Source organism: Anabas testudineus, chromosome 22, assembly GCF_900324465.2.
Source record: "Anabas testudineus chromosome 22, fAnaTes1.2, whole genome shotgun sequence".
Taxonomy (NCBI): domain Eukaryota; kingdom Metazoa; phylum Chordata; class Actinopteri; order Anabantiformes; family Anabantidae; genus Anabas; species Anabas testudineus.
Genome location: NC_046630.1, coordinates 8,857,072 through 8,881,204, shown reverse-complemented (window position 1 = coordinate 8,881,204; position 24,133 = coordinate 8,857,072). Strand labels below are relative to the sequence as shown.

Genomic DNA, 24,133 nt, shown 5'->3' with positions numbered 1-24,133 from the left:
CCGCCATCTTGATAAGGGCAACATGCTAATAACACACTTTATTGACCTCTGGGCTGAACAGTACATAAATAACTCCATAACGTATATAAACCTATTTTTTATTTTCCTCTTGATGGTTTAAAAGGCGTTCACACATCCAGTACAAACCAAACATACGCACATATACGTTATATATGTAAACACACATACACACCCAGCTTACATACATCGAGTTGAATGTTTTTCAAAATAAAAGTCTTCACAGATGTCCATTGCACAATTTTTACCACTCTATGATGAACACCATTTATTTTCAAACAACATGTCAAAATGTTCAGTAGAAAGAATAAAACATTAATTATTCATGACATAATATACATACAAAAGAGAACACTACAATTAGCTGATTACTAGTCCATTTTTAACATATAGTATCATACACAGGTAATTTACAAAAACAAAATAAAGAAATAAGGATTTACTTTAGAGGCCTTGAAGTTTGCTGTGAAATGATAAGAAAACAACAGATTAGCACTAATATTAATTATGGTATTCGTAATGAAAGGGCTGGAAAAAACAACATGTTCAGCACAACACCTCGTACCTGTCCTCAACAGTTCTGTTGGATGGGTAGTACACCTTGAATGTGAAGCCGCTTTTTGGGAATGAGCCCTGTCATAACAAAATGCTTTATATTAGTGATAAAACCACACAAGGTCATAATGAGGGTTATAGCCCTAACCAGCTGGGAAAAACACAATTGACAAGGTTCTATCTTAAGAGATGATGAATAAATGCTTCAGGTAAGGTTTTTTTTCTTTCATACCGGGTTGACACAGAGGCAGTCTGTGTTGGTGATGCAAAATGGGTCATATTTGTCTGCGAAGACAATGACATCTGGAACTGGGTAGACACGCAGGGAGTAGTCATATGCCCAGAATACAGGACTGACATATAAAGGCAGTGGAGTCAAGTGACCCTGAGATAAGATGGTCTTAACAAACTGGGGAGACAAGCAAATTAACACATTTCATTAGTTTTTCAAAAATCCAACCAATCTTATTGCCACTTTAAGCTGAGGATTCACCAACTCATTGCTTAAAGAGCATTCTACAAAAATTACTTCAACTTGAGAAATGTCCGTGAAGTAAGAACAGGTTTGGTAGAGGAGCTGAAACTCACATGGTTTGGAATGTCAAGATTGTTATTAGGCAGCTGCACACAGTTTCTGCACATCTTGTTGACAAGATCTTCCCGGATAATGACAATCTCCTGGCTGCAGTACTGGATCCTGCCAGGAAAATCACATCATAAGATTGATCAGTTTTACAGCTTCTGTAATGACTCTAGTTTTTTTCTTTCAGTCTTACAAATCCAGTTTGTAAGCCCATTTACTGTGTAGTTATGATTAAGCTGTTTTAACATCAACTAAAATACACATATTGGTTTTACCTGCATGGGTTAGTAGTGAAGACAGAAAATGGCACCCTCTGTCTAAACTCCTCGGTGATGTGTTCTGCAAGGGGAGGCCTGAGAGAAAAGCATTTATCCCTATTTGTCCAAACCACCAACAAAACTCACTATTATATAAAAAAAAAAAAACGTCTCAAAATGTTTACCTTGGCAGGATGGTGCCTGGACCAGGATCTTCGGGACCAGGAACAAACACAAAGCGACTACTGCAGGTTTGAGATAAACAAATTAAAGTCAAGCTAACTCAAACTAAAACAGTTCAACACAGATCAGACTGAGGAACAGCAACAACTCTATGACATCCTACCTGCTCTGAATACTGGGATATGCACATATGAGATCTGCAAGCGCTTTCAATGACTCTAAGAGTGGAAGAAAAAAAAGATTGTGTAATGTGGTTTATTTATGTTATTTGTTAATTACACCTGCTAATGCACACAGAAATTTTAAGAAGTGCAGCACAGTATTCAAGGAGAAATGACTCACCTTTGAGTGACTTCATCTGCGTTTTTCCATATGGTGCAGAAGAGAAGTTTCCACACAAAATGAAACAGGTGGGAGGCATTGCAGCATACCCTGTAAGAAAAAAAGTCTTAATACGGCTAGCATATCACAAAGTGCATATTTTTACTTTTATTTAGCAAACAAAGTTTACATAATTAACACACACCAGTAACAGTTATTGCTTGTGCCAAAATCTAAAATACTACTTGGCCAATGCCAGACCTGAGAACATGACGTTAAGCTTTTCCATCACTTCAACACTGTCCAGCCACACATCAGAGACGATTACAAACATGGCGTCCTCATTCTCTTCTTCCAGCTGCTTGAGCTTGGCTGAAGCCTTCACTGAGGTGGTGGATGGACCACCAAAGAAGTTCATGTTTCCATAGTATGCCCTGGACATGAAGCAAGGATCACATATTCGATGAGAGAGCAGAACTACTCCCCTCCCCATATGTGTGCATTTCACACTTTAACCCCATCTAGTATCAGGTTAAATATATTGCTCCACTGTGTGGTCACATCACCAGTTTGTTATAAAGGCTTCTCATAAAACCTTTCTTATAATGCACTGACCTTGTTGCCGATGAAGGTTCTGTTGGTGGGAACCCAAAGCCATTGACGTGGAACACTGAATCCTCGTACCAACCTAGATGACAGAGAGCTGTACTTTAGTTTACTTTAACAACTTTGAATATGATTTCTAATATAAAGTGTACATTTTTTGCATTTTAATTAATAACATTTAATAATATTTCTTTTCTTTACTATTGTTGTAGTGGTTATACTTGAACATACCCTCTGCCAGTACAAAGCAGGATTCTGTGTACAAGCCATTATGAAACTGGTAAGAAACGGTTAAGGAGTACTTACATATTAAAATCCACAATTTATTGGACAGTACTGGACAGGTTTATTTTATTGTAAAGCACAAGGGAAGACATTAAAAGGATATTGCTTTGGACATGTCCAACTGTATTGTTCCACTTGGGTCCTCCAGGTAAAACTTGCCCTTAAAAAAAGAACAATTTTTCAGAAAGTACCAGAAATGAAAAATATATGGATGTCTCAAACAACTTCGTCAGAGGTATGCTATTGGCCTAACTAACTCACCTCCTTCATTTGTGTGATCATCCCCAGCACAATCACTTCTCCCAGTTTAGATGTGCTGCCAAGCAGTGCTTCAATTGTCTTCAGCTTAAAAAGGACAAATCACAAGAAAACAATCAAATCAGTTAAATGGAGATCTATGCAGCAGCTCAGTTATGGTATGGATGGTGAATAGGATTTGATACCTGAAATTTGTTTTGACCCTCTTCAACAGCAGCTCCTATTGCAGGTGGAGTGAAGAGCTCATGGCGATGTGTACGCTACAAAAAGAATATTAACAATAGCAAATGAGTGAGTAAGTGGCAGAATCTGAAAGTTTAATCCTGATTAGAGATTGCGTACCTGTTGCAAAATTGTGTAGCGCTCCCTGAAAAGTTCTGCTTTGTCTCTGGCTAAACCACACAGACTGGGGGCTGAATGGCTGGTCATACTGATGCTACATTAAAAAGTCAAAATATGAATTGAAACCTTTGACAGCATGAAATTATCTAGATTCATTTTCCACAGAAATGAAAGAAAATGTCTTTACTCACGGCACAAATTTCTTGCGCTCCACACTGTAAATGTATCTGGGCACATCAAAGGCTCCAATTATGTTGAAAACATTATCTCTGGAAGAGAGTTAAACAGCTCATATGAGCAAGATTTTTTCTGCACCACAGTAAAGCAGACCTCACAACTACAATTCATTTTGAGGTGACTGGCAAAAACATATGCAAGTTGTACTTGTAGTAACAATATATGTATTACTTGTCCTCTTAAATTAATGCTATCATATTAAGATTACTTTTAAATCTTATTATTAACTATTATTATTATTGCTAATTCATAGTTTACTACACACAATAGTCAATTTGGTGATTAAAAGAGACAGATACTGGCAGTTAGTACTAAATTAATAAAATACAATGCACCAAATTTAACAACTCTAATGATGACTCAAATGTAAAACTCTAGACATATCACTAATAAAAAACAACATTATTTGCATCCCCACTTACATAGTTTCATCACATGACTGAGTGCAGTCCTGCACGGCACTTTCCACCACAGGCAGTTCTATCATGTTAGAGGACACTGTTGGAAAGCACACAGGGTGACAACATGAAAACACTACACCCAAAGATGAAATATAACCAAATACATATACCATAATAAAAGAATTGTAGAATAAAGAATTGTACATTTTAATTGATTTACAATCCAAAAGACTTAAAATGTTGAGTGTGAAAAATCTGTAAGTTTAAGATCTTTAATATGAAGCTATGAATGTGTGGTAAATAAAAATAATTGTATTTTCATAAAATAAGTTATGTCGAAATTTTGTTTACATTAAGACAAAATGTCTTAAAACCTTCGAGTTAAACCGTCCTGACGCAGCTGCCCTTCAGCAGCCTGGAGCAAAAGCTCCAACCGGCTCAGCTCTGAGCTTCAGAGCAGCACAGCTCTCCTCTGGGGGAGAGATCTGACTCTGAAGGGACACAGGTCCTATTTACAATCTCTGATCATTTCATTTGGTGATGTCACAGCAATGCTTATTATGATCTCATCTCACATCGAAGTCACAACATTGTGACATCATAGACGATGCCACTATATCAAGATAATAAATGAGAATGTTGTCTCATTTATAGATTGGTCTATGTGGTACTTACATGGTTGCTTTTCAACTGCATCCAGGACCCTTTCAATAACATCATCCAGTTCAGAAGGGCTGACAGACTCGAGCACCTCCACAAGATACCTGCTGGATTCACTGGTGCATGAAAAAAACAAAACAAAACAAAAAAACAAACAAAAACAAATGTGATATTATCATTTCTTTCTTTTTTCTGCTAGTATAAAGCTTGAAAATGTGCATTTCCATAATACAATAAATAAATAATGCTTCTATTAAAACATTGTCTCTTTGAAGCAAGTGAAATATCAGATGTTATAGAAGAAATACAGCTGAAGCACAGAGAAACCTGAAGAGATAGTATAAAAAATGAGATTCAGAGTATTAATAGAAAATATGAATAAACTAATACACAACGATGCATTAGTATAGTTAATATTATCAGTATTAGTACTATCAGCAGTATATAAATCAGTTGGATCTAGCCCCACATTTACTGCTAATGTATCATTAATTATAGTATGTATCATTTATTATTCTGAAATGGCCATTATGCCTAATATTTTTTGGAATTTTGTAACGTTCAATATACTATGATCAGAGGTGGTACGTACATTTTTTTTTTAAGTACTGTAGTGATGCACAATTTCCACATACTTAAACTGCACTCGAGTATTACGGTTTTTTGTGACTTTAAATCCATAACAATTCAGAGGGAAATATTCTGCTGCAATATGAGAGCTTGAAATGAGAGATGCTGGTACAAATTAAGCAGAGTATAAAGTTTAAAGAGTATAAAGTATAACGTTATCGACCACGTCCAGTCTTTCTGTGCCTTCTATCAGGAGAACCTTGTGTTACCTCAGCACGCCTCGCTATATCCATAAGCTAAGCAAAAAAAATATTTTAAAATTGTATTTCCGTTATTAAAATACATACGGTCGCAGTATAAGTCCTCGCATCTTGAACCCTGCGGACACCTTTGTCTTTATTTGACGAGCGACATCCATAGTTTCTAACTTTCTGTCCAACTCAAGCTTTGGCGCTAAATGTCAACTTCCGCATGTGCTCCGTCACTTCCGCTGGAGACTCGTGGCTTCCTCTAACAAAAATAAACAAAAATAATGAACAAAGGCACAAACTTGCAAGAATATTGATCAAAATCGCTTAAATGTACCACTTTACCTTTTTTTTTTCTCTCATCCTACATTTTGATTTATTTCTTGGAAGTTTATTATAAGCAGTGTTTTTGTGGCTTATACGCTTTTATTATATAATTCCTTTTTGCAGTGTATAGTTTTGAGTTACATTTACACAGTTCTCATGCTAATTAGCAGTTTTTGACACTGTCCTAAAGGTGTTAATTTAGTTTAATTTACTGTTATTAATGTTTTAACATCAACATATAATGTTGTATAATGTAAACATCTCTCAATATAATGTAGTCCATTACAATTATAGCACAATAATAACAAACATATAATATAGTTTTATTTACACATTTGCGAGAATGTCACCAAATGCGAACATAACTAATTACTACCTCAGAGAGAGAGATTGTAAAACCATAATAATGGGAAACATTTAAATAGATGGTTAATAACTAAATAAATACATAAATAATCAAATGTACATATTTAATATGTTATATCGTGTTTGTCTTACAGGTTTATTCAATAACAACAACAAACAACAACAACACTTTGGACTCCTTGTTGTTCAACCGAACGTTTATTTTGAAAAGAAAAGGGCCGGAAGTTGTATTTTATTTTTGAAGCGATATTTATCACGGGGGACGAGGCCCTTTTTTGGTTGTTTTTACGCGTCGTTAACAGCATGTTTTGGTTTTCACAACATGAGGAAAAACTTTAAGATCATCGCAAGGTGTCGCGTAGCTTGTGAGTATGTTCAGATGTGTGTTTTATTTGGAAACAGATGTGGACACTGTTGTCATACCTGCCACTAGTTAATAAGCTGCTGTGTGGAAGGAGCTGCTGCAGCCTTACAGACTCCTGTTACTACATATGTGCAGATGTTTTACAAATAATACCTTCGGATTTCAAATAATGTTTTGGAGAACAACATGCCTGTTGCTGCTCCGGGGTTTGCACATTGTCATGTGTTGCTCTCCTTCCTCTAGCGATATTAGTGTGAATGCAGCTTAAAGTATTCGTGGCATATTTGGACCGATTTTTATTATTTTAGGCTCAAAGGCACGACTTTTCTTTCTATTTATAGCAGCCAGTTATGGATGCCGAGTTTGAGAGGCACTGCTCGGAGCTGGTGGCCCGGGAGAGGAGCGGACATACGGCTGTGGTGGAGGAAAACCTGCTGTATGTGTGGGGAGGTTACATGGTGAGAAAAGCAAACACAGGAACACGAGCAAACATCTGCGTTATGCACGGTGTGGAAATAAGTACATTTATCTAAATGGAGCCTAATAAAATCATCCTAAGACATTTTACTTGAGTATTAACATTTAATTACACCATTTTATCCACTACATGCAATCAAAATGATCCTGCTCAGCTACACATAATGGATTCATGTGGTCATTTTCTTGAGTAATCAACGAGTTGATCAGTCTACAAAACTCTAAGAAATCCTATATCTTCAGTTGCATGACAAACAGTCCAAACTCCAAATATATTCTGTAGGATAATAAAATATCATAGAGATAATAATAGGAACATATACTTATACTCATCACCGTTGGTCATGACATTGGTTTGAATTTAATTGTTTTATTTCATATTAAGATTATATCATTGCAATGAAGATGTATTTCTACTGAACATATTTATTTAATACTAACAGATACATTTTATTTTCTGCAGTCAGTGGCTGATGATGAAGTTTTCCTACCTAATAATGAAATCTGGGTATATGACTTAGAGCGAGGTCTATGGTAAGAATATTAAATTTTACAAAAAATACAAATCTGTGGTTACTCATGACTCTCACTTGCAGTCACTCTGTTCCTCCTCTTTCTGGGGATTGTCATACTGTCATATTATACTTTGATTGTTGTACATTGTGCCATAACATAAGTGAATGTGAGAAGCTCATTCATATTTTTTCTTTCCTTTTATGAAGGGAAGTTTTTCATATGACAGGGGAAATCCCCCCCTCTATGTCAGGGACCTGCAGCTGCTCCCTGAATGGACACATGTACATATTTGGAGGTTGTGATGACAATGGACAAACAAATCAGGCAAGGCTGATTACTGATGCTCCATAAGGTTCACAGCAATTCAATTATAATTTGCTTCACACAAACTACATGTAACAAATTTAAATTTTTGACACTGAAGCATGTATAAAATATCCTGCTTAGGTGTGTGAGCTCAGTAGTCCATTACTGAACCATCTTTATTATAAATGTAGCAGAATGCACAGCAACAAGAATATCTCCTTAGGACCAGCAGCAGTATGGATGTTGATAATTATCAAACAGTTGCAAAAAGTTCAAAATCTTCTGACCAACAGAATGGACTCAGCTAGTAGCAGATGCATCAGAAGTCATAAACACAAGCTAAACCTTACTGTTGAATATGGATAAATACACACAATGCTGTTTACACACGAAAAGGTCAAAGCTTAACAAAGCTGACAAGTAAAAGTGATCACTGTTTGTCTTCAAACAGATCTATTGTGTCAACCTGACAGATGGTAAATACATGTGGAAGAAGATCATACATGAGATTGGTTCTGCTCCCTCACCTCGGGACAAATTATCCTGCTGGGTTCACAACGGAAGGTAAGAGCCATGAAAACATGTCTTCCAATTATTCATGTGATACGAAATTAGGTCGTGCATGTTTTTCTTGCATTTTATGAACTAAACACTGGTGTGATAGTAATCGTGACCCTCTTTGTTTAATGTTTTATAGGATCATCTACTTTGGAGGATACGGTCACAAACAGCTGACTGATGTTGACAGCAGAAACATGAGTTTCATTATCGACGAAGCATCATGGGTAGTGATTTTTTAAACTAACAGCCCAACTTTTTTATTTAGCAGCACACGTCAGAGTCATTTTGTGTTAAATCTGTAGAAATGAGTTTATTTGTATAGCTGCTGTGTTGTATTCAGGTGGAAGATGTTTTCTATGGATGGAACAATGAGGTTCATATATTTGACCCCACTCAGGCCAGTTGGAGTGAACCACAAACTCATGTGAGTCTTTTTAATGCTTTTACACACTGAATAAAATGCAGAGATTTAGATTAGTGGTATCTATCTAGAAACTTTATGTAAAAATAGCTATCAAAAGCTATTTCTGTTATTCTATTGTGTGCAGGGCCGTGCCCCAGCTCCCAGGGCTGCCCACGCCAGTGCCACAGCTGGGGGCAGAGGATACATCTGTGGAGGCAGAGTCATGGTGAGAGCTCATCAAGCTTCTCAGTTGTTCTCAGCATTCAGTCATTAGTAGAAACATAACATGGATCAAAGTCAACCATTCACAACCCGCCCTCCTGTTTTTTAAAATGCAGGAGACCAGGACAAGTGATGTTCACTGCCTGGACTTTAAGTCTTGGACATGGTCAGAAATGTATGTTAAATCATGTAGAAATATCATCGTCTGTTGTAAAAGTTTTATCATGTTTACAGTATGCCGAGTTTGTCTTTGACATTATTGTAATATATCATCTAGAATCCCAGTATCCTCCACTCCAGTGGGCAGATCGTGGCATACGCTTACAGCAGTCTCAGATAGCACCCTGTTCCTGTTTGGAGGTCTCAGTGTAGACTGCAAACCAATGAGTGAGAAAATGCACTCTCTCTCTCTATGTATATATATATATATATGCTCTATTCTGTTGACCTTTTCATATTTCTAACTGTTTTTATATTTCATATTCAGGTGATGGGTGGTTGCTTGATGTTGAAAAAAAGACTTGGAGAGAAGTTGGACACCCTTATAAGAATAAGCCAAGGTAGTATAGAATCAGTACTGAAAACATTGTGTACATTGGATTTCACTTGTTGAAAGGGCCATTGAGAGATGAGAAGATTTGAAATTGTGGGTCTTTTTATTTTTCTTTTCCTTAAGGTTATGGCACACAGCGTGTCCAGGCAAAGACTCTGATGTCATTGTGTTTGGTGGGAGTTGTGACTACATTCTCCTTGTTGACACTGTACGTATTGCAGGGAAATTTGAGAATAAAAACAATTCATGTGAACACCCTAAAAATAAAAGAGTATTTCCCTCTAACCCTCCCTTTTCCACTATGACAATTACATTTTTATAGTCTTAAAAAAAAAAAAAAAATACATGAAATTAATATTTGTAATACAAATACCACAGTATTACTATGCTACAAAACAATGGATGTTTCCAAACCCTACATATTTCTTTTCAGGGTCACTGCAATGATGCACTTGTTTTCCAGATGCAGCCGTATCCTCTATTCAGGTAAAAACTACGTCTATTTATTCAATCATTTGTCACGAAACAATAGAACAAAATATCGACTGACGTTACAGATACTTTTACTGACGTTCTGACGTTATTGAGATATTAATAATTGCAACATTATATTTATGTAGGTGTTTCAGCTCCAGACTGACTCACTTTTAAGGCATACTGGACCATGTTGTTGTTAATGCCATTACTTTCAGCTGTTCTAAAGCAGAAACATCTGCAGTTAAAAAGGTTTACTTCTGTGAAGGGCATGCTGTATTAACTTTATTTATTTACTCTCTGTTTTCCCAAAATAAAAATGATGGATGTTTTTTTTTTCCTTCTGGCAGAATTTGTGAGGATTACATTGCAAAAAATGTGAGGAACTGTGAGTTGCTCAGAAATCAGCTTCCTCTCCTGCCTCCCACGCTACTGACAGCTGTACAGATGAGGATGTCTTTCTACAGGCCTTCAAAGAAACAGAAAGATTAGTTTAAAGAATGTCTTAAAACCCAACAATGTTGTATCATCGAACTTGTATGCAGTCTATTCCCTTCAGTGTGAAGCTGTAAGTCACACTGCGGGTTAGCATTTTTAATTTTAAAAAATGCTGTCCAAACTACTGACGGTTCCAAACTACTACTAACTGTATGGTGATACATTTTACTGTTTTACAATTTTAATTTCATACTTTCTGCCTTCTGAACCACTCTTAGAAACTGCTGTGATGATTGTGAAGGTTAAAAACACATTGAAAACTTTTTGCTGGTGTGGACTATTAGTTTACTAGTACTTAAAATAGTCAAATAAGCAGTGTTTGAATGTACGAGAAAAATGAAACATGTGCACATTTTCTTCAGAATATTCACATAATCAAAAATATAGCATAACTAATTTGCATGTGCAGAAACAGAAAATGAATTTTTCTTTTCTTATATGTTTTGTTAAACAGTTACAAATGTTTGAATGTTATGGATGCACACACACACACACACACAGAGCTACTCTGTTCCACCACTAAGTGGCATCAGGTCTTTGTGGCTGAATGTTGCTGGAACTTGTTGTCAGCAGAAATGCAGCACGGTCAAACTGAGCCTGACTGAAAGTCTCTCTGTTGCCACACATTCCTTCTTTGTAAGGGTGGAGAAGTACAGGAACTGAGGTCAGGAAGGAAACCTTAAATAAACAGCCCCAGCTCAGTCCATGCATTTGCAGGATTGCCACAAAACTATAGCTCTATATGGCGCTCTGCACAAACCTGCAGCTGCAACGGATTTGTGCAGTTATTTTTGCACATAGCCAAAAGAAGAATGTGCATTCAGTGCAGAAATGAGTCTGTGTTTGGTCTGTGTCCTCTCCTTCACTCATTAACAGGCAAATTAGAGTAAAGTGAGTAATGGATAACAAGTAATAGCATGCTCTGTGGGAGCCCAACAGGATTGAGAGAGTGACAGACAGAGTGATGCAAAATCCACAGAGAAATCTGTAAGTTAACACCTCTGGCATTTGGTCAAGCTGGTGTTATATCTCGGAGATTACACTGGTCCCAGGGTAAATGCAAAGGGCTGGTGTGAAACGACAGTAGCCTTCCCATGTAGCAGGGAGTTTGTCAACATGCGTCTCTTTCTTTCTCTTTCTTTTCTCTTCCATCTGTTGGATCCCATGAAGACCGCTGAAAATGACAGTTGGCCTGTTGCAGCAGTGTCAGCGAGGGGTCAGCTGAACTCTCTCTCAATCGTGTCCATAAGCTCCTCTTCTGATCCGTCATACAGGATCACCGGCATGGTGAGAGAAGAGCTGGGAAAGCTGTCAAAAAAATGTCAGAAACACCTCAGCAGCATGAGTAAAAGAGTATAGTATTTGTGCATGAAACCTCTTGGCAACACATAAATGTAAAAGATCCGTTGTTGTGGACTGATTACAAATTCACCTCCAACAAAGTGGCAACAACAGACACTCTCTGTTTGCAGTAGCCTGACTAGACTGTAAACACTGGGTTTGGTATTTTGATCCCTTAAAGGTGAATTGGATCTGGCCCTGTATTGGCTTGTAGCCTACTACTCCACTGAGCTGGGAAATTAATTATTTATCAGAGTTGTCTACTCACGATTGTTTTTCTGATGTGGGTACAGTTTTCAGCAAAGCCCTTCGTGTCAATCCATGTGTGGAGGACTGAAAGAATGGATATAATATGTTCACAGTGTTATTCTAAAATCTGCATGAGTCACACTGGTAAAACTGTGTCCAATAATAATGCAGATAACTAGACGTCCTTACGTTGTGCAGACTGGGGCAGTCAGGAGTGTGTTTTTTAAAGTGTGTGAAAGCATCATTGCTCCTCTTGTTTACATCTCTTGACCCACCGCATGAGCCACGTGGCTCCTCCACTCCTCCCGACGCGCGCAGCTGAGCCGCTGATCCAAAGTCGTCCTCCGCGTCCTCCCGGCTGAAGTGACACAGTCCGCACGTTCGGGATTTTATCAAAGTCTTCTTGGGAGGGGGGTCCTTCACGGAAACCCCCTCGCATTTCTCGTAATCTGCAAGAACCGTGTCGACCACTCCATCGTCGTCCTCCCCGGAAAAGTCGGAGTCGCGCCCCTCGCTGTGGCAGTCCGGCGGCCGCGCACTGTTGCGTGCGTCGCGCAACATCGCGCGGATTTCCAGAGGCTTGAATGGAGGGCTTTCTAGTTTGGGTGAAGTGTCACTTCTTGTCGCTGTTTTGGTCACGTTCACCTCGCTGACACTCGCAGGTGCCACTTTCTTCCCTCGGCTCGTACCGCTGCCCATGCCCGCCCGTCAGGCTGCTTTCAAAGAACCATTTCCAATCTCCCCTTAAGGCAAAGCAAGAGTTTCCAGTTGAATATTAACCAACAAAGACTTGATCCGTGGCCGTGTTTCAGGTCAGTTTCCAATTAGGTTTTAAACAGTGAGACAGTTGTTTGGCCAAAAGTCAGCTCCAAAGGTCAGTGATCCTAAAAATACTGCGCTCCTGATGGGAAGACGCACCGCGGAATCATTGGTTATTCCATGTTCACACAGCGGACTTCAGTCAGACCCGCTGCCATTAAACCTTTGAGCAGCTCTACATGAAGATGAGAAGCAGAGTATTCGTTACATAACACCAGTTTGGCTCAGGACCCCAGGGAGAAAACTCCGCCTTTTATGGAGGGGAACACGCACCGTTTATGTTTCCATTATTTCCACTGGACAAAAATAACCTTCCTCCCCTTTTCTTCAGCTGTGGCCACACTTTCTGATGTTGCCACACAATTACACCCATTTCTGCTGAAAATCAAACTGTGGCCAAAGTGAACGTATGCGCGCATGTGCAGTCATTCCCTGGAGTGAGAACCGGATCAAGAAAAGATGCAGTATGAGGATGAAAAAGTGAAAAGGGGCAATTAGTTTGATTTATCTCCATCACATCAGCAACAACATCCAGCCTATTGCCAGTCTGTGTTCAGCTAATAGATTTTATTGGAACAGGCCAGGTCAAGAGTGAATGAGTTCCTGTCTGCCCACCGGGTCTGGGAGGCCCCCAGCTCACCAGCCCCTCCGGTGACTGATTAAGACTCAAGCACTGAGCCACAAGAAAGAGGGGGCATTCCTTTCCAACAGCTTGGGCTTCCCAGAGATTCTTCAATAAGCTTTTGTTTGGTCCACTTGCACATACAAAAGACACAGCGGGGGCATCTCCTCGCCAGAGCTGTCCAACAAGGACTCAGACTGGATCCGCATAAAGAAGTTATTTGCCATCTTTCATTAAGCGCCTGTTTTTGCCCTGTTTCGTTGCTTGTGTGCAGTCATAGTGTGTGCGTGTGTGTGTGTGTGTGTGTGTGTGTGTGTGTGTGTGTGTGTGTGTGTGCCAGACAGCTGTGCAACCTGTTCTTTCTGGAAGATGACCAAGTCAAAGACACCTGCTGTTTCAACAACTGACATTTTTTACTTACTGTGACTGGGAAACAAAAAAACAACACATCAGTCTGCCATTCCCAAATGTCCCATCATGCAAATGTGTTTACTGTTGGACTTTTGGAGAACATTTGTAAAATGTTGGATGTTTTCATCAAGGGTGGAAAAACTACTGGTCCTTAGGCTGAAAAATATTGTTTTTGCCTCATCATTGCATCATTCAGATCTACACAAGTGAAAGTAGAAGTTGTGTCCGAAAGCAGATGTACACAGACACGTTTGCTTGAGTCTCGTTCATGTTGTATTCAGCTTCCATTTCTGTTGTTCATTGTCTACTCCAGTGTATCATTAAAAAAAAAAAAAATCAAGCGGCCACATCTGGAGAAAAACTCAATAGCTTCCAGACAAGGGGAGGATCTGCTGCATGACGGAGGCCACAGCCCAGCTCGCTACATAGCTGTGGTTTTTCTGACTTCCCCCTGCTTCGGGAATAATCCTTGTTCCATGGATGGAGACTTGAAAGTCTAAAAGAAGTCGTGTGTTACTCTAGCTCTGGATTCTTCATCACATCCCACAAAATTACCAATTTGAATAATTGTGACCATTACGGGCGACTTATAAAACTAGGTTGTTGTTAAGTTTGAAAAATAAAATGTCTGCCATATGTCTGGCACAACCACATCTCTAGAGAGTATTTTATAAGTCAGCTTCCCACTGATAGGTATTCCAGTTAAACTGCCCGGGCCTCTTATCTCACCAGGTACACAAACCTGAACATGACTTCCCACCACCATGACTCTAAGGGAGTCATGGTGGTGGGAAGTACACTGCGTTTCAAAATACAAGAAGCAATGTTTGACACAGTAACACAAGATCTGAAATATTTGAAGCAAATACTTTAAAGGAATACCTAAATTATATATGACTATTCCAGATGCTAATTTGTAGAGCTTTGTGTGTACTAAATACAACTTCTGCAGCAAACAGTCGTAAAACACTCACTCACTCAACACAGTGCAAATGTTCAGGCATCCTATCACACTCATTTTCAGGCCTTAATTGGCTCATCCAGACGTGCAAGGCTGGTCAAACAACTGTCATCAGGAGTGGAAGCTGATGAGTGAGGCACAGATGCATAAACCAGAATATGAGTCATCAGGAGAAAACTTTACCTACAGTCTCGTCATTAAAGAAATCAATACGGGAAGTAGAACAGCAAGAGCCTTGGCTGTGCGAAACACATTTGCAAACTGTGAGATCTGCCAAAAGGGAGGTTAGTACTGACCTCATAGGGTGGTTCAACATTTTAAAGCCATTAAAATCTAAAATAACAGCACATTAACTTTGAAGAAAATGTGTTTGCCACGGTGTTACATTCGACCGTGGGTACTTTCTACCTTTCTTCACAGCCATTCGCCACATTCACATACAGTGGTGTACCATAACAACGTGATTTCCAACAAAAAGAAGGACACCAAGACCAAAAGAGCAACATCGTCTTCCTGTGCAATCAGAGAAGAAAATCCTTTGAGGCGCAGATGTAATCAACTGACCAAATGAACAGAGGCGAGACAGAGAGATATTGTAAGTCTGACACAGAGACATAAGGTTGTCAGGACAACAGTCAGTGCAGCCAGGAGTAGTTCAGCTCTAGTAGAATAACCAGGGGCAGCCCTATTTATCTTTGAGCTATCCCTCTTAATCTGCTAGATAACCAAATGTGAATGAAGGCTGTTGCTGCTGTGTTGACGCTGAAACTACGTCACAAAGATGAACCTATGACCTCTTGAAGAGCACTTTTATCGTTTGCCATAAACCTTTTATTGCCAGTCAACTCCTTAATAACTGCATTGCTAACATGCACGAACCCTCTGTGTATTCTCATTCTCAACCTGCTGTAAGAACAGAGGTTCGTGAGGTGCGGCCCCTCAAGTTGCCCACCCAGCATGTGGCGAGATGAGTGTTTATAACCAGAAGATGTCGCCAGTGTTCAAGAAATTCATGGACCTTGAAATTATAATGAAGGGAAAGCGAGCAAAACCATAAAACAAAGCTTGTAATCAAATTATCTTTTGATGCTATGTAAGAATATGTATTGTATTTCAGTTGAATTTATATCAGTATTTTCAGTAGTGGGATTGAAAAGAGCTTTTTGTATATACAGTACATGTAACAATATGACTTGCCTTAATAAAATCAATGAGTTTATTCCAGTGACAATGACCTAAAATAATTCACGTTATAAAACATGAATAGATACTGAGGACAGGCAATAAAGACATTGAAAAAAATGTGAAAATAGAGACACAAAGTGAAATCACTGTAGGCCTAAACTCAGAGGATTTAACATTTGGTGATTGGCAAAAAGTTAAAAAACATTCGCTAACCTTAGCTGACATGAGTTAGTCTTACATGGTTGAACCAACCAAGCAAGGCTCAGTGTATTAACTGAGCTTGGATGCGTTGTACTGCTTATGAGATCAGCTTTTAATTAGTAAGTTCTTTTGAAATGTACTCATTGTATGATACACTTTTGATCCTGGACACAAGCTGTAAACGCAATATCACATTCTTAACCGAACGCTTTCTCAGTTACTTCAGCAGCTACAGAGCAAAATTAAGATAATATCATCAATGTACTGTAAGTTAATTAATTTATCTCGTTTATTTGGTTTTCAACCAACCTCTGAGCTGAAGATGTGTCTTTTAGCTGTTAACAACTAGGTTGTTTTGTAGAGCCTTGTGTTGTTTTGCTTGACAATACAGTACCTACCTGCTGTGGTTGAAAATGACACTATGGGAGCATCGAGGAGGAACCAACACTAAAGTTATGAGTTTTTGCCTTGTCAAGTGATTTTTGCTATTATACAAATGTTAATCGTAGCCTTTTAAGATATAAACCACTTATGGCACAAATACAGCGGCTGTAACACTGAACTGGAAAGTCCTGTCAGCTGAGTCTGTGGTCACTACTGCAGTGACCCATTTTTCTGTCAAAAGGCCATGTAATCAACAGAAAACAATTACTGCTTCTCTCGGGCGCTCAAAGTGCTCAATACCAGCATCTGCTCGCTTCCTAATTACCTACCAGGTAAGAGGCTTCATTTGGAGAGAAACTCACAGCGATCAATCCTTGCATTATACTTGGCTTGTTTGTCAGCATCCTAATGTGTCAGATTGGATGTGCCAGGCCTGTTCACTTCAATTCTATTTAATTAACTTCTCTTTTACCCTTACATTTTATTTAGTTCCTACTTTCTTGCATTTTTCGCTTTCCTTCATTTTTAATCCTCTCCAAGCTTGTGAGCAGAATGGATCTCCACATTCGCATTTATGTCTTTTCCCATTTCTACCACTTTCTCTGAAGCTACAACCTGGTTCTGCCTCCACAGCATACTGTTTTAAATACTCCTCCTTTGTCTCATTTATAAAGTCAGTTTTACTTTATTCTTCATTGCTATTGTAAGTTTTTTCCCCTGTGAATAGCATTCCAAGCTATGAATAGTTAAAAAATTACTAAATCTTACTTTTAGAAGTAAATAGTTATGATTATATAGACTACAAAGTAAACATTTTTAATGAATAATGATACTCAGAGTAAGGAACACTAGATAATATGGTGAAGTAAGAAACTCTACTGCTAATATAGTATTTCCACAGCTGCTGAACAGCACCTCAAACACTTTTTGCCAGTGATTTCCTGTCTTTTCTCTTTTCCTTTTGTGTCAGAACAACACAGAGAATATGAAACTTGATGTGCTTCCTTCCCTAGGTATTCCTGTTCCAAAAACACATTTTGAAGATAGAGGAAAAAGTACAGAAGGTCCAGGAGAACAAACAACAGCAGTCTGATGCTGTCCATGTTGCTGACAGACCACAGATGGCACTGAACTGCTTTTAGCTGCACTGAAAACCCTTTTTTTATTTAACTGAAAAAGCCCTGAGGGTAAACAGTGACGACATGACGTTCACATCTTAGTAGAGTCCATTAAAGTCCTTTAACATTTATTTGGATTACAATAACATTAAAAATTTGTCAAATTTGGAAATGTTCTGCAGCAGCATCACATGATCATGAGGTGGGTTGCAGATGGTTTATATTTCAGCCCAGTTTCCACACAGACACCAGCATGGATGCACTACACAAAATACAGTATTAGAGCGCAGTGTTTGCCGTGTATGTCGATGCATGTCCCTAACCTCAAGCGAGCCAACCACACACTGGAAAAAGTATACTGCTGTTGAAAAAAGTGCCATGCATGTGCAGACACCCCCACCCCCCGCCCCCTCCATGTTATATAATAGGACTGTTGATGGCTGGCATCATTATCGGCCCTGTCTATGCAAGTCTAAAAATATGGTTCAGGACTCCAACAGTATGTGGCATTTATGTAACTGAGGAGAACGGGAGAAGGATTTGGATCACAAGCTGTTTCTCTGACAGTCCAGAACCAATGTGACAGAGAGGGCAGGTGAGGAGGGAACGATCCAGACTAGAGTAAAAAGTGAGTGCGAGGGAGTCGTGTGCGTGGGGAGGCTGAGGCGTTGAAAGAACGAGACGGCTGGAGCACTGATTGAGGTGTAGAGGAGATGGAGGTGTCCCAGCTCTATTATCATGCACATTTTAGATATACCTGCAAGGACCACATTGCAGAAAGAAACTTTCACTCGTCTGCAGCGTATTTCTTTCAACTGTGGCTCATCTTCTGCTCATACAACATCGTGTTACACAAACAACCTGCTGTAGTTCAATTTTCAAACCCTTAAAGGTATTATTCCAGTAATTTTTCGATTTTAACAGCTACAGAAAACAAATCAGCTTCTTTGCCTGATCCTGCATTAATGTGCTTTTCTCTAGTAGAGAGAATCACTGTGTTTGTGTTTTGTCTTTTCATCATTTCAAGTGGTAAAAGATGTTGAATACATACACTTACATGAACTGACCAGAATCTCAAAGTATGTTGTGTCAATATAAACTGACAGCCACTTATAGTCCACTGTATCACATCTGAACAGACCAGAGCCAGCCTAGTAGTGTGGCAATCCTAACTTGACATCACAGGTCTGTCAAGCTTCTGTTTTCTCCAGGGGACTCCAGAAAGAACGATACACAGTGACAGACGACTTTAGAGAGTTGAGACTAACGACAACCCAAGAGCACCAAAGTATGGAAAGGATCAAACATTGTAATGTAAGACGCAGGAATTAGCTACTTACAGTAGAAGAGCAACCAAGAAAAACAAAGAAAAAGTGTTGTTCAGGGAATATAAAATCAAACCACTATGTAACCACCAAGTATATTTTTCTATGGCAAGCATTTAAAAATTTAATTACTATGTTTTCAGACTGTGCAGCAATACTTAAGATAACCGACTTCATCCTGAAATAAAGTCCTTCCCCGTACAAGTATCATGGATGCTGACTTTTTGTTGGATGGCATGGCAGCTTTTACTCTCATTCTTTTAGCATTATATTACAGATGTAGCGCATGTATATTTAAGAACCATTTGGGGCTCTTGTTTTGAAATGATGCAGCAGGAAACATTAATAAGTGAGTGGAAGACAGTCTGTCAAACTGTCATTTCAGGTGACAGATCAACAGCTGTGGACTAGAAGTACTGCCTGAAACGCAGTCTCTCTTCTGAAGCCTGGGCATTATCATATCAGAAAGCATGACAGGTTAATTCAAGGTCATATTTTAAGTTCGAAGCTACCCATAAGTACTCATTGTACTACCACGTGATCAAGGTATTTACAGTGACCTCAGTGAGAGAACACTATTTTGCCTCATTTCTCTAGGAAGAATAAAAAAAAGCAATCTCAGCATTGTTTTGTGACTCTGTTAACCCCACATAATAAACCTTTACTATCAGGTAGCAGCATCTGGAAGCGTTTATTAGAGCGACGTGTCTCATGCAGACCAGACCCTGCGGAGGGAATCGACTCAAGTGTGATTAGAGCAGCATTATTGGCTAAACATTAACATGCTGTTAAAGTCAATAGTAAGACCGTATTGTCATTTGCACCATCCATAAGCCTTGATGATTTTTCCTCCTGCCTCCCAACACCCACATATCAAGCTGGCATACTAAAGAAATACTTCAAACAGACATCTAGTGTGTCACAGCTTTGTGTTTAGGCTATAAAAGGAGTTGCATTAGGTAGTAGTTCTTGATTTACCCGCTAATTGACTTCTGCATCGACTGCCAAGAGGACTTCAGCTCTGTTTATGGTAATGGAACTTTACATATTGTATATTAGCAGCAAGTAAACTGTCAAATAAATGTAGTGGAGTTAACAGGGAAATGAACTTCGACACATAAAGTAGCATTAACTAAAAATCCTCAAGCAAGCTACAATTATCTGAGTATAAGAATTGAAAGATAAAGATGAAACTATCATTATGTCATGACACATAATACTGGGGTGATGTTGACTCTGAGTAAGACACTTTACATTGTCTTGATTTCTTGATAACAACTCTGCCATGGCCTGATCTAATGTAGTGATGCCACGCTGAACTCCAAACCCTCGTGGCTGCAGCGAGCTACTGAAGCAGAAGACCACGCTCTGTGCAGAATAGAGTTACCCATTCTTGACAAATTACACCTGGTAAGCAAGTCTAAAACACGTTACCTCAGTGTTTGTAAGATTTATGAGCACGACTGCATCCACATCTAATTCACTTGGATCTGGCAGACATGGCAAAAAGTCCATGATGGGAAAAAGAGATTTCCTCAACAGTTTTTTTTTTTTTTTTTGTGAAGACGTATGCACTTCCTCCCTCATTCAAAAGAGGTTGTAAAAAGGAACAAGCTCTGCATATAAGGTGAACGCAGCAAACATTCACTGACATAGAGCGGGTTGTGTTGATCAAAGCCTCACCACAGGGTTCAGATGAGGGGCAAGCAGACGGGGTTTGAGATTTGGTCTGAAAAAGCACGTACTATCGCACTAATAAAGCGTATGCGTTGATAAACATGACAATAAATGCAGATGTTTGCCTGATTTTATGAGATTATCAGAGTCCTTAATGAGCCCATGTGACCTTTAAAATGCTCAACCATTCATGACATCTCTTCTTTTCATATTTCTCTGATGGAGAAAGCCGGTAAAGTTCACTCTGAATCCAAACAGGGTGCGAGGTACTGCCCATATGAACTGATTTGTTTCCCAGGCTCTCTTGCACAGAGCTCATACACGGCTGTTGTTCTGCTTGTGTTATCGGACCTCAGCGGACTGGGCTGAATAATTCAATGCTCCCAGCAGCACATGTCTCACACTCTCTGTCTTTGCACCGACCTAGTTTACAACAGGAGTTTACAGGTTGGGCAGAGGGCTGGTGACTTGATGAACCCTGGTCAGGAAAAAAAAAAAAACTCAAACTGTAAGGTTGACTGTGGAAAGCATTGGAAATGTCACTTCCATTGTGTAATTAGATTGAATTCATTGTGTTATGTCTGTTTCACACCGTCCACATTTAGTCTGTCCTCCTTTATCTGAAACTGATCGAACAACAAGCAAAAGACGTTGCAGGATTTAACTTTGAGCTCCATCCAGAGACACAGTGTTAGTTCAACCACCTGCTAGTCTGAGAGAGGAGAAGTGTTACGCCTGTTAAACAGACCACCAACATCCAAAAGCTCAGCGCAGTGACAAGCCTGATGGTGCTCATAGCTCTGCTTTGACCTGCCAAGCCTGTTGAGCCCAAATGAGCTTAAAACCAGCATGAGGTGCAGGTTGTCGGCAACCCGTGCGAGTGGGAGGTTGCTTGCCACAAGCTCTGGATTCAGGAGTTGTTGAGAGATGACAGTACAGACCTGTCACACCAAATCCATCTTTTGGAACACAAACATTTTGGAATTGTAAATGTACATATAAAATCTTTCCACTGGTGCACTGACTTAAATCAGTGCATCACAATTTGTAAAAATAGGCAGACTTTTCCCATGGTCTCCTTTTTTTTTTTTTTTTACCACCAGCTTAACTGTGGGTGGAACAACAGATGCCAAGCACCAGAGTAAAGAGTTAATGAAGTTTCCCCTTGAGGGAGAGAGAACGATGAAAAATCCAGCAAAGAAAAATTGAATTGGGCAGCTTCAGGTTCAGGTAAGCCAAGGTTAAGGAAATGCAACAAAGCAGAGCAGTGTTTTTATAGAAAATCAATACGGTGCTGCTCATTAATGTCCTCATACTGCTGTGTAGAAGACAGGTCAGATTTTTCAACATGCAGGGAACACTGAAGGAAAGAAAGCTCAAACCAAGTGCAATCTGTGTTTCAAACAAATATTCGGGAGGAGCAGATGCTTGGTGGTGGGCAGAGAAAACAGGTTCCTCCTGTAATTACACTAATAACACATAATTGTGCAATAGATGGTGTGATTGTTTATCATTTGCCTACGTCAAAGAGCTTTAACTTAAAAGTTTCCAGTCTGAGCAAACTAAGCTGAGTTTTCAGAGATATTCGGGCAATCTCATTACTCTCACCTCTCATGTTCACGGCACATGTCTCGCTCTCTCTCTCTTTTGACCTCTGGTTGACCTCCCATTAGCAGCAGCTATCACAGTCTGACATGGATATCACTGCTTCAGGTCAATATTCAAAGCACACCTCAGATGTGGAGTGGCCTTTCCTGCCAAGTCTCTGTTAATCCATTCTGGGCAAAAAAACGAAAGAATTATCTCCCCATTTGCCAAAAAACTCTTTGCTAAAACACTTGCAAGATGTTTTCTTGGAATACTGATTAGAAGTGAGAAATTCAGGTAACTCATTGTGACAAAAATCCTCTGTGGCCAGACTTTAAAGATATTTGATTTGCAAAATATAGATGACTTTCATTTTCATATACTGTAGTAGACATGTTGTCTTAGTGATATTACATTTTGTTTTCTTTTGTCACTAACTGATCATCCATAAAAATCTGCTAATGACCGTTGTTATTTGAACTGTTGGCAGCAGGTTTTACAAATTATAGCTCACAAGAAAAAGCTAAAATACGATGGTGAGAGGAGAGGATGGTGGAGTTTAGTAGGTGTTGCCAGAGAGATGGAGAGTACCCACAGGGCTGTGGAGGGGTTAGCGAATATGGCTGAGATAGCAGGTGGATATATATATATACAATATATATATATATACAGCACACACCACCAAGACCATGGCCTTCTCCACAGCCCTGAAACATGGAGAGAAATACTGATGGCTCATATGCCATGTTTGGTTTGCTTGTTCAGTGTTTTTGTATTTCTTAAAACGTTCCCTGTTGAGATTTATTAATGTAATGTCAATACTTGTCATTCTGCTTTTGGCAACACGGGTAATAGTGAACAACAACAACAACAACAACAACAACAACAACAACAACAACAACAACAACAACAACAACAACAACAACAACAACAACAACAACATGTCTGCTGCTAATAACCACAGCTGAAGGTCAAACTACCCCATGTGCAGGCATCCCAAAACACAAGCCTACATATTCCCTCTCTAAGTGCTACCAACAATATGTCTCAGTAAATTAAATTTCCCCCACACACAGTCTGGAGCTGCTGCTTGATCCTCTTAGACACCGACCTCTCTTTGCTGGTCAGTGCAGTCAGCCAGAAGAATGAAGTGAACGAGCCCCGGCCACAAAAGGCCATCCCTGCTTAGCTTGTAATCTGCGCTGCCAGAGCTGACATCAGAGGTGTCATTACCATATAAATGAGATAAGGTCTTTGGTAATTGCTGGGTGAAATTAAAGCCAAATAGTCATACGATGGAGACAGTTTGTCTGCATGTGAAGGGAAATTGTGATGTCTTACAGTAGACTGACTTGGGTTTCCCTCATTCCTGTGTTTGTAAATTACTCTTGGAATTTACTTCCTGTGTTATACACAGGTGGAAATCCATAAATATATATTTATGGAGTATTTTTGACAGTTCAGACACCATAAAATGTATTTAGAAAACAAAATAAAACACTGACATTGGTAAACTGCCTCAGAATCCTATTAATCCCCATAATGGGATCTGATTATGAAGAGCACTAAATGATCAGTCACACATTCCTCATATTAGCAGTGAGCAAATTAGATCTTAATAAGAGCTGCTAATTACATCTGCGGTGAGGTGTGTGTTATCGT

At 39.2% G+C, this 24,133-nt stretch overlaps 3 protein-coding genes across 3 annotated transcripts; 1 reads left to right on the top strand and 2 right to left on the bottom strand.

Moving 5' to 3' along the window:
* Window positions 1–109: 109 nt before the first annotated feature.
* pole2 (polymerase (DNA directed), epsilon 2) lies at window positions 110–5,715 on the bottom strand. Its single transcript, XM_026339076.1, has 19 exons — window positions 5,624–5,715; window positions 4,722–4,822; window positions 4,068–4,143; window positions 3,600–3,677; window positions 3,409–3,502; window positions 3,252–3,326; window positions 3,070–3,153; window positions 2,912–2,968; window positions 2,755–2,803; window positions 2,533–2,605; window positions 2,179–2,351; window positions 1,939–2,028; window positions 1,760–1,814; window positions 1,599–1,658; window positions 1,432–1,509; window positions 1,162–1,270; window positions 806–982; window positions 584–651; window positions 110–481 (listed from the first exon to the last, which is right to left on the bottom strand). Exons 1-19 carry the CDS (start codon window positions 5,692–5,694, stop codon window positions 463–465), a joined length of 1,587 nt encoding a protein of 528 aa, XP_026194861.1. The 5' UTR covers window positions 5,695–5,715; the 3' UTR covers window positions 110–462.
* Window positions 5,716–6,443: 728 nt separating this feature from the next.
* Window positions 6,444–10,854, top strand: LOC113148738 (kelch domain-containing protein 1). Its single transcript, XM_026340515.1, has 14 exons — window positions 6,444–6,582; window positions 6,923–7,039; window positions 7,522–7,592; window positions 7,781–7,898; window positions 8,332–8,444; window positions 8,578–8,665; window positions 8,782–8,865; window positions 8,990–9,070; window positions 9,183–9,241; window positions 9,344–9,453; window positions 9,554–9,626; window positions 9,743–9,827; window positions 10,053–10,105; window positions 10,444–10,854. Exons 2-14 carry the CDS (start codon window positions 6,932–6,934, stop codon window positions 10,583–10,585), a joined length of 1,185 nt encoding a protein of 394 aa, XP_026196300.1. The 5' UTR covers window positions 6,444–6,582; window positions 6,923–6,931; the 3' UTR covers window positions 10,586–10,854.
* Window positions 10,855–10,981: 127 nt separating this feature from the next.
* Window positions 10,982–13,920, bottom strand: LOC113148739. Its single transcript, XM_026340516.1, has 3 exons — window positions 12,371–13,920; window positions 12,201–12,265; window positions 10,982–11,899 (listed from the first exon to the last, which is right to left on the bottom strand). The coding sequence occupies exons 1-3, from the start codon at window positions 12,878–12,880 to the stop codon at window positions 11,809–11,811; spliced, it is 666 nt and encodes a 221-aa protein (XP_026196301.1). The 5' UTR covers window positions 12,881–13,920; the 3' UTR covers window positions 10,982–11,808.
* Between the last annotated feature and the right edge of the window lie 10,213 nt (window positions 13,921–24,133).

Coding starts and splice junctions, on each gene's coding strand:
- pole2 (XM_026339076.1), bottom strand. CDS start 5,694: ATGGATGTCGCTCGTCAAATAAAGACAAAGGTGTCCGCAGGGTTCAAG. Junction 2,606..2,754: donor CTGCTTTGTACTGGCAGAGG/GTATGTTCAAGT, acceptor TCTGTCATCTAG/GTTGGTACGAGGATTCAGTG. Junction 1,659..1,759: donor TATCCCAGTATTCAGAGCAG/GTAGGATGTCAT, acceptor TCAAACCTGCAG/TAGTCGCTTTGTGTTTGTTC.
- LOC113148739 (XM_026340516.1), bottom strand. CDS start 12,880: ATGGGCAGCGGTACGAGCCGAGGGAAGAAAGTGGCACCTGCGAGTGTC. Junction 12,266..12,370: donor ACTGCCCCAGTCTGCACAAC/GTAAGGACGTCT, acceptor CCATTCTTTCAG/TCCTCCACACATGGATTGAC. Junction 11,900..12,200: donor CCCACATCAGAAAAACAATC/GTGAGTAGACAA, acceptor TTTTTTTGACAG/CTTTCCCAGCTCTTCTCTCA.
- LOC113148738 (XM_026340515.1), top strand. CDS start 6,932: ATGGATGCCGAGTTTGAGAGGCACTGCTCGGAGCTGGTGGCCCGGGAG. Junction 7,040..7,521: donor ATGTGTGGGGAGGTTACATG/GTGAGAAAAGCA, acceptor TATTTTCTGCAG/TCAGTGGCTGATGATGAAGT. Junction 9,454..9,553: donor TGTAGACTGCAAACCAATGA/GTGAGAAAATGC, acceptor TTTCATATTCAG/GTGATGGGTGGTTGCTTGAT.